Source organism: Crassostrea angulata, chromosome 5 (genome assembly GCF_025612915.1).
Source record: "Crassostrea angulata isolate pt1a10 chromosome 5, ASM2561291v2, whole genome shotgun sequence".
Lineage (NCBI taxonomy): Eukaryota > Metazoa > Mollusca > Bivalvia > Ostreida > Ostreidae > Magallana > Magallana angulata.
In genome coordinates this window covers 58,869,816-58,879,776 of record NC_069115.1, presented here as the reverse complement: position 1 = coordinate 58,879,776, position 9,961 = coordinate 58,869,816, and the positions used below count along the sequence as shown (strand labels likewise).

General features: G+C 33.7%; 1 protein-coding gene across 1 annotated transcript; it reads right to left on the bottom strand.

Moving 5' to 3' along the window:
- Positions 1-313: 313 nt before the first annotated feature.
- On the bottom strand, positions 314-7,549 carry LOC128185087 (cysteine and histidine-rich domain-containing protein 1-like). The gene is made up of 9 exons (XM_052854764.1): positions 7,390-7,549; positions 6,750-6,856; positions 4,407-4,490; positions 3,935-4,094; positions 2,352-2,413; positions 2,092-2,162; positions 1,786-1,888; positions 935-1,123; positions 314-800 (listed from the first exon to the last, which is right to left on the bottom strand). The coding sequence occupies exons 1-9, from the start codon at positions 7,457-7,459 to the stop codon at positions 669-671; spliced, it is 978 nt and encodes a 325-aa protein (XP_052710724.1). The 5' UTR covers positions 7,460-7,549; the 3' UTR covers positions 314-668.
- Positions 7,550-9,961: the final 2,412 nt, after the last annotated feature.

The following is a 9,961-nucleotide window of genomic DNA, read 5'->3' as shown; positions in this document are numbered from 1 at the left end:
CAAGATTTGAGATTCATCAACTTCATAATTCTTGTTTCTCTTCATGAAATTGAATATTTCCTTTTTAAAACTGACAATTTTTTCAAAAAAATCACATACTGTTTAATGAAACATTGAACTTTGTAAATGCCATTAATACAAAACTTTTAAGTTCTTCCCTGAATTATACTTCGGCCAAGGGGTTCTGGAGAAGATGAAAATGTGAAAAGTTTAAGAAAACAACAATACCAATTGCAACAAACAATGGACTAATTAGCTCAGTTGAGCCTTTTGATCAGGTGAGCTAAAAAAAAGAAGACCAATCACACAGGTATAAAGATGGTTGAATTGTATTTTAGTTACATCAGACAGCCTTTTCACAGGTATTGATTTTATATTCACTGATATACATTACTGCAAACTCAGTTTGTCTTGGAATTCTTCATAAAAATAGTATAAAAATTCCAGATTTTGAAGAAATTAATTTTTATTGTCCAAACTAATACAAAAAAAACCTTGGCTCTTGGCTAGTAATACCTGGAGAAATGTTTTTATCTGTACCACTTGTAATGTTTCATTACAGAAATCCATCGATTATGGGAAAGACATGGTTTAAATAAAACCCGAGTTTTGTTCTGTGAGATGTAGCTCCATCACTATCACAAGACTTATTGCCGGCTACCTCGCGATCACTTTGAGTCTCCGTTTGTTGTCTCCGGAGGAAATTCCAAGGTCGGCCAACTAAAGGCTTCCGCTTTCTTTAAATTGATTTCAACCTTGGTTCCTAACATTTTCACTGAGCTTTTTTCTGGAATTATTTCCTAAAAACAAATCAAAAATAAACTTATAAACAAATAGAAACCAAAATGGACCAAACAATTACTTTTGAGTTTTCTCTTATTTATTTCACACCTCTCCTACCATTGATTATCCAACAATATATTACATAACCTACTTCTCTTAATACTAAATCTTTCTCAAAGAGACTCTTTCCTCCGTCGAACACGATCTTTATGACACAGCGTACTCTGTTGACCGTGATGGAACATTTTTCGGGAACGGCGACCTTGGCGAAGATGGACAGTGACACAGTGGAGGGGGTCTGGTGCCAGTCAAACCGACATGACTTCTTTTCTCCCTCCACCTGGAACAGCAATGCTTAATCCTTATAACAGCTGAATGTCAAAACCATTCCATAAATTTTATAAAAATATCAACTGCCAATGTCGCTTGTAACACAAGATTATACTGGCTAATAAGCTGGGTGTAAATTTCTTGACTTGAGCCGGCGGTAAATAAAGTGACACTCGAAGTCACAATGTATTAAATGCATAAATGGTCTATCTTGAAAGTGTAATACAGCTTTGCTTGTTTTAGATAGGAAATAAATGTTATTCAGGTTCAGTCAAGGGTGTACAGGAATTATTCTCAGTTGTATTCCACACACTCTTCAGTCGAAGGATAACTAATAATATAAAAATCCAAAATTTAAAGTTTAGATTGTTAAATACCAGTCATGAATTTTTTTTTTTTTAGAAATTTGAATGATGTTAATGTACATCAAGAGAGTTGACTTGTGAGGAAAGATGTTTAAAAAAATTGTGTGGATTAAATGTCTAGACTTTGTCAGCAACAACAGGTGACAGTCAAATACTAAATACATAAACCGGTACACATTAGTCATACCAATAGAATAAGCTAATTTATTAGTCAGATCAGAATAATAAGCATAAGACTTGCATTAAAGTATGAGTCGTACGAGTCTTATGGATCAATGGTACTGTCGAACCCTGATAGCTTCCCTACCTCTGGTTTGATCCATAAATGAGTCCCCGTTTCACATCCTTCCTGAGCCAAAAACTGGTCAAACTCGGAGGTCTTTCTGTTACAGCAGGACCAGAACTTCATGCTGAAACAACAAGAAATGCTCACACATAATTTTTAACAAGTACTCTTTGCTGAGACCGAGAGAAAGGAATTATTTATGATCATTATAATAGAGTATAGATAATTGTATTGTTTTGAGCTGGATGTTCATGGTGATACAGAGGAAATATTTCTCATTATTATAGAGTTTTAGGCTTGATTCTCAGATGTTGCAGAGTTACTTACCCTTCATGAAACACAGGATATCCCGGGTGGTACAAACATTTCTCTGTATCGCTCTCCTCTCCTTGGTAACACTGCAATCATCACACATTACAGGTAATACTGCTTATATCAATTAAATAAATAATATCAAGGTTTTAAAGAAAAAAATAATCTTTACATTAAATCAGAATTATTTGTCCATGTTTGATTATCATATTGTTTTTATTTTGACAGTCTAAGACTGATTATTCTCAGCATATAGAGCTATATCACCAACTTACTGCCTTACATCCATTGTTTTTGCATGAAGTTCCAACTTTTATTTCTGTTGTATCAGTTTTTTCTTAAAGAAATAAGAAAACATAAGTAATCAAAGATAACAGAGCTCACCAAGATGAGACATCACTTTGACGAGACTTGTTCAATATACATGTATTATAATGTAAAAAGCATTGTTAATGATTGACTTTAAGATATCTTATTAAATAATTGATTAAATCCTAGCTCTCTGATTGGCTGATATCCAACAATCTACAAAAATTACATTTTATTCAATTACGTTTTATTCACCTGCATGTGACCTAGGAGGTCAATAAAACACTTGATTTTCTCTGACTAAAAAATAGATCATATTTAATAAAATATTGTGATTCTTAATTTGTTTGGCTAGATAACACTCAATTTGATATGTCTGTATCAATTTGTTGCTGAATTATATACTAGTAATAAAACAATTATTGCTGGGTTTTTCGATCAATACGATGATTTAGCTGCCCTTAAAGTACAATATTCACCTTACCTTTAGCTCAGCTGTGAATATTGTACTTCTTGGCTAAGTCATCATATTGACATCATAAACAGAAATAAAAGCGTAGTATTGAATGGTATGACACTCGTAATAATTCATGATACAATGATGTATATGTATTTTTTCATACTGTATCATATGATACAATATTTATCTAACTATGCAATACGATTTCATATGATACAATATAATGAGAAAAAAGCTGTTAATGTGACAGCAAACTGGGTTTTCTTTTGTGCAAGCAGTATCCATAATCTATGTCAACCCTGAATTGGTGAACACTACCTAACCAGAGAAATGAAGAACTCTATATGCAATATTTTTTTCGAGGAAAATAGAGGTTCAACAGCTGGTACTTTTTTCATAAATTATCAGAAATCAAAATCCTAGTAATATGCACACCTCTGATATATGTACAAATTGATCTGCAAAAGAACAACTTTCTATCTTGAAAACTGTAGGAGGAGTTATCCGTACAATAAGGGTACCTTTTTGGCAGCCATCCACCCACCAGCCATTTTCACCATTTCAATAACCAGATTTTTTCTTTGGAAAACCCAGTTAAAAATGAAATTCAACTGTTTTGGTTCTACCATATGTCATATTGCAGATAGGGGTGCAAATGTCCAACTTTTATAAAATAAAATCTAAGAGATCAAATAACTGTGGAGAATTAAGGTACTTCACTACACCAAGACTTATACTTTTTAAGACACAACGTCACAAGATGGCGATTTAAATGTTTTGTTAAACTGTTTGTATCAATCGATTCAGATGTATATCGTCATAGCTCAGTGGTTAAAGTATCAGGCTTGTAAACCGCAGGTCATGTGTTCAAATCCGCCTGGGTCTTTTGTTCATGTTTACTGAATGAAATTTTTTAAAATATCACTTTTTATCTAACATTGCACATTTTTTCGCCTATTTGACATATATACTTCTTATCAATCATGCTTTCTATCATAATCAAGTAATTTTCTGCTGATTTGAGAAACTATTTCAAGGTGTAGTGAAGCACCTTAAGCTCTGCTACTTATAGGCCTCTGGCATTCCTACCTTCTGCCACCTGCAGACTGAGGTTTTCCATGTGTTTCTCTAGTGCTTGTTTCAGTGAGGGAGTCACATTTACAGTCAGCGGTGCCAGCGGTTCGTCGGCCGAAGGTCTGGTGGAGGGGTCGCGTGGTTTCTTGGGCTCTCGTATCTTTACTTCAATTACCTTTCTCATAAAAATATTGCCATGTAAAAGGTTAAGAAGATGAATATGACATTTATAAATAACTCTCTGACTGGAAGGCAAAAATATACTGTGAGGAAATTCAAATTTATGATAGTCAAAAAATTTTCAACAGGTATGTGTGCACATTTTGTTGATTTATTTTTATAAATATTAAATAATGATCAAGTTTTCTAAATTGTTGAAGATAAAATTTTGTAAATGAGGGGTATTCACAAAAAAACTGATCCATAACTGACAAAATTAATTTAACAGTGAGCAAATACTGGATAGAAAGCAGGCTCTCTCCCATACCTCGTCTTTGTTGGTATCTGCTGGGTTTTCTTCTTTGACAGGTTCTGGTGGTTTAACATTACTGTGCAATCCTTTTAAGCAACCCTGCAACATCATACACTCCAATAAAAGGTAGATAACATACGTGTACAGGAATAAACAATCAATGATTATTGATATGTAGAAATGGGTTAAGGAGTATGTTAATTAAGGAGAAATTAAATCATTGCTATCAATATGATCAATATTCTGAAATCTGTCTAAGCCTATCTTTGAGTTTAAAAAATGAGAAAAAAAAACATATACAAATTTCAAAATGAAGTGACTTCATCAAAGATTGCGCTTTTCTTACAAAAAAAGTGTGTAAAATAACTGGTAGATATCACTTAGTTAATTTTTATAAGATAAGAAATTGTCAAATGTTCTCCCAGAGCTGTGGAAATATTTTCTTGGAAGTCAGTCATTCGGACAGACATGTCATTAAACTTGGCCTGTTTGAATGAAATTATGCCTGTCCGAATACCAACAATTAAAATAATGTATGGAAAATTGAAATAAAATTTAAAAACACATACTGCAGGTTTCAAAACTGTATTTAATTGTAGATGTACTCAATTTCCAACAAAATAAATGAATAATAAAATTTTTGAGACACTATAAGAGTTGGGAATGAAGAAAATTTACTTCAAACATCTCGAACCACACTATAGAAAAGGTACCGGTAAGCCTATGATAATGTACCTCAATTGTATCCGTACGATGACACATGTCACTAAATCCAATTTGACGACAGGGCATTTTTTGTTTAGGTCCAAATTTGAAGAATATTTACCTCCAACTTATGATATTTGACAAAAAATATGCAAGATACCATTTCTACAACACAATATCTAAGAAAGAGAACCGAGCGTCTGCTTGTTTGTAAGACGCCATTTTGTTGGCAATCTGAGCCGGATCAAAGATTAATCCACACGCACCTGCAGTGTAAATAAGAGGTGTTGCAATTAACTTTCTCATGATTTCTTTTACTGAACACACTAAAAATTATTTTTAAAAAGCTTTTAATAAATAAACAATGTATTTCTTAAATTTTTAATCATTTGTCCCGAGACATGTGAAGCACATGTACCTCCGTTTGTGTGCATGTGGCCGCAGGGACATCGAAAAAATTTTTGCATATAATATGATTGAATTGCGTTTATGATATAATTTTTTATGTTTTATTCTTACATTTTATCTTATATTGTTTGATTCTTTTAAAATTTTGACCTTTTTACCGATTAATTACTGGAAAATAACGAAAAGATATGAGCGGCAATAATGAGTACTCGAACTTCCTGAAATTCGAAGGTCATGGACAGGGTTTTATTTTAGCCAGAAGTAAGTCGATATTGATGAGAATAAAATAAAAATGATTCCTCAAATTAAATAAATGAACAGTGCAGAGATTTGCCTAGAAATTTTTACATGACAGCTTACATGAAGAGAGTAATAAAGAAAACTTGTGTATTTTTTGGCAATAATGGGTACTCGCACGTTAGGGAAGTTGTCTGAGGAATACCGATGCATCAAGAAACGACACATCAACATAGGTCAAGTGGTCCGACATTTAATCAATTTATGTCGGTCTTGGCTAAATTAAGCCGGTCTTGCCAGCATGACCGACAGTATTCCACAGCTCTGTTCTCCTGATAGACAAATTAAAAAATGTAGAACATGTAGAAGTAATATCAAATGTCAAAACACTTCTTCAGAAAGTAAATACACAGAATATCACTAAAACCTCTTGCTGTCATGTACATATATTAACTGTTTTGGTATTTTTTAAAGTATGTCAAAGGGCTAATGCATAATTCATAGAATCTATGATCATATAAAAAAGTTCTGTAAAACCATTGATACAATATGGTAAGCATTTGTGTTGAGCTGATAGTGTTAAACAATAAACATTTACTGGTGTGTTAATTGAGCTGATAGTGTTAAACAATAAACATTTACCGGTGTGTTGAGCTGATAGTGTTAAACAATAAACATTTTACCGGTGTGTTGAGCTGATAGTGTTAAACAATAAACATTTACTGGTGTGTTAATTGAGCTGATAGTGTTAAACAATAAACATTTACCGGTGTGTTGAGCTGATAGTGTTAAACAATAAACATTTTACCGGTGTGTTGAGCTGATAGTGTTAAACAATAAACATTTACCGGTGTGTTGAGCTGATAGTGTTAAACAATAAACATTTACCGGTGTGTTGAGCTGATAGTGTTAAACAATAAACATTTACCGGTGTGTTGAGCTGATAGTGTTAAACAATAAACATTTACCGGTGTGTTGAGCTGATAGTGTTAAACAATAAACATTTACCGGTGTGTTGAGGAACTCTGTGAAATCTGTGCTCCTTTTTTTGCAACAGGACCAGCCCTTCAGTGCATCATGAAACACTGGTTGCCCAGGATGGTATGTGCAGCTGTCTGCAACATGTATAGACAGACAGACTCAAAACTCGTTACCATTATATAATCATGACATATGCCATTAAAAACATGCTGCAGAAATACATGTACATATTTTCATATACACATTACAAAATGCAATCAGTTAGAGTCCAAACTTATTATCATTTCACAATTAAATATTCATCTGAAATGGACAAAATATATTTTATCAAATATATGTAATTAGAAACTCATATCGGATACAATTAATATGCAAATGTACACATAAATTCGCTGAAGGACAAACAAGATCTCATTTGTGACAAAAATCAATAGAAATTTATTGCATGAAGTTTTTCAAAACACATAGTATTTCCTATCTTTTTCTCTCTACAATTTAATTTTAATTGTTTAGGCACGCTAAGGTGACGGTCACAACTTATGCCACTTCATTCTAAATTCGACAAAACTCCATTCGACAACTCTAACACCATGTCCACTATCATAACTACACGTACCCCCCCCCCCCCCACCTTTTCTCCATGTTTGATTTCTGTATTTTTTCTTACCTTCTTGGTTGTTGGTCGGATCGAACTTTTGTCCACATCCTTTATTGTAACAATGAACTAGGTCGGCCATTCTTATAAATGTTGATTATTTTGGTAGATTTCTGGAAGTTTCTTTGTTGGTGTGTCTATTGAGTACCGGTATCGGATGAACAGTGGTAGAAACTAATAGTAGAACCTAAACAGTAAGAATGAAAATTTCGGGAAAACAATAAGAAAAAAAAACCCTTCTAATTTTAGGACAGTCAATATTGATATTAACGAGGCCGGGTCTAATTTTTTCTGCCCTAGATTTTTGAATGAAATTTTTGACAAGAATTTCTACTGATATAATTATTATTTTAAGATAAAAAAATAAGACATTTACCACACCGTTTGTTTAAGGGGCCATCTCAAAGTTTGTTAATTTTTAACATAAGACCCTATGGGATTTTGCTTGAAATGTACCAATTTTGCACATTTTTTAAACTTCTGCCTTAGGGATTTCTTTTTTTGTTCTACATATTAATGTTATTGCTAAAAGGCATCAAATGGTCAAATAAAAAAACCCTTTTACCTCCTGGTTTGTTCCAGGTGTCTTATCAAAGTTATTTTTTGTAAATAACGTTCCCAGTTTGTCAGATAATGACTATTTTTTATTCAACAAAGACGGAAGTGGTGATCTTTATTGTTTTATTAAAACATTCAGACATATTTAAGTAATAAATAAATATATAACATCACATATTAAGGGTCATTAATATAAAATACATGGTTAATGTCTTGAAATAAATGAATTAAGCAATATTTAGGCGGGTTAAGAACACGTGACAGAGGGCTAGGCTTGCTGAACCCTCTTCACGTTTTCGACCCGAGCCCAAATATAGCTTATACTCTGAGACATTAATGTTTATTCCACAATATAATATCAATTTTACGCTTCAAACAAGCTATTTTCAACAAATTTCGCTGAATATCTGCAGTTGAAACTATCACGCCATGGCGTCAACAAAGCAAAAAGATGACGTCACAATACAAATGAAACGCTGAGCGAAAGGTGCGTACTCGTTCTGTACTCGGCCTCGTTAATGTTTGAACTCAATGGCATCAATAACTATTAGTAAAAAAAAATACATGTGCTGTTCAGTATTTGTATATCTTTTGATGCACACGTACCGGTAATTTAAATAATCAGAACTTGGCCTAGAGCAGAGACATAAAGTAATTGAGTAATCAGTCTTTCTGTACATGCTTTTGTCATCACTTGTCTGGACCATATTTTCTCTCTCTCCCTGCTTTTGATTAAGGGTATGCTTGTACATGGCCTTTAGCCAAGTTTCTAGGTCTAAGATCAAGGCCACAAGGGTACAGCAAAAAACAAACAAACAAACTTCGCTAGCCAAGGGTTTTCGGTCCACTTTGCTATCCATTTATGGGAAGCAAAGTGGACCGAAAACCCTTGGCTAGCGAAGATGTACACATTTCTGAACCATATTTTTTCTGTACTTTGCTCAAAATGGCTCTTAGTCTTCACCAATAGACTCAATAAATTGGGTAAAGAGTATGCAGTGACTTGATCTAAGTTTCTTAGTCAAAGGTGAAGGCCATAGAAAATCTCTTGCACAATATATTTACAGTACCTTGGCCTAATCTTGCACAAACTCTACCAAAGACTGCTCGTAGGCAAGATGCACAATGACTTAAATCAAGTTTCTAAGTCAAGGTCATATCAAACCCCTGTGTTCAGTCCATATTTGCATCATATTTTTTCATCTCCTTGATCATATCCACCTAAAACCAAACCTATTCTGGAGGAGTGCTTCTTGGATACAGGATATACGATATGATATTATAATACTAAGTTTCTATATCAGAGTTTAAAGGTCAAGGAAAATTCTTCTGGTGTACTCTCTCAGTTCTCATGCAGTCATAGAGTGCAATATATGTATCACTGGGAACAACATACCATGATTTATCTCAGTTTCCCATCAAGGAAGGTAGTAAATGTTATGATATCATGTTAAAAATCTGTCATGTGAGTATATTTACTATCCAAACCTTTCTCTTTTTTTTGGGGAGGGGGGGTGGGGGGGGGGGTGGGGTCACAAAGTGACATTAAAAATCACCCCAATTCCTTGTACATACAAGCCTGTTATTTAGATGTGGAATTGTCAATGCCTACAATTGTAAAGGATATTCATTTGAAACAGGTGATGAAAGGTCACTTTATCAACCAGGATGAAAACCCATTGTCTCTGGCACTGGGGCTTGTTTCAGGTGAACTTTTATTACACAAACAATTACTTGTGGTCTCTAGCATAGCACACCATTTCTTAAACTATTGAGCTACTAATTCTACACTTGATAAATTGACTGAGCATCAAACACTCACTATCATTGAAATATTATTTATTTTCCCTCTCTTTAGAAATTCATCCTTCAGTGAGTTCTCCTGGTTCAGGTTTCTCAAAACGAATCGGACACTTGGCTAGTGAAGAAGGATATGTAGAAAAGCATGTTTCTAGTGACTAGCAGTGGTTTTGTATTTTGGGCACCAAATTTAACAGGTTGTGAAAATCTCGTCTTAACCAGGATT

What these genes read in the sequence shown, in the direction of transcription:
- LOC128185087 (XM_052854764.1), bottom strand. Translation starts at nt 7,459, where the DNA reads ATGGCCGACCTAGTTCATTGTTACAATAAAGGATGTGGACAAAAGTTC. An exon ending in CAGAGTTCCTCAACACACCG is followed by an intron (nt 4,491 to 6,749) that starts GTAAATGTTTAT and finishes ATGATGTTGCAG; the next exon opens with GGTTGCTTAAAAGGATTGCA. An exon ending in AAAACAATGGATGTAAGGCA is followed by an intron (nt 2,163 to 2,351) that starts GTAAGTTGGTGA and finishes TGATGATTGCAG; the next exon opens with TGTTACCAAGGAGAGGAGAG.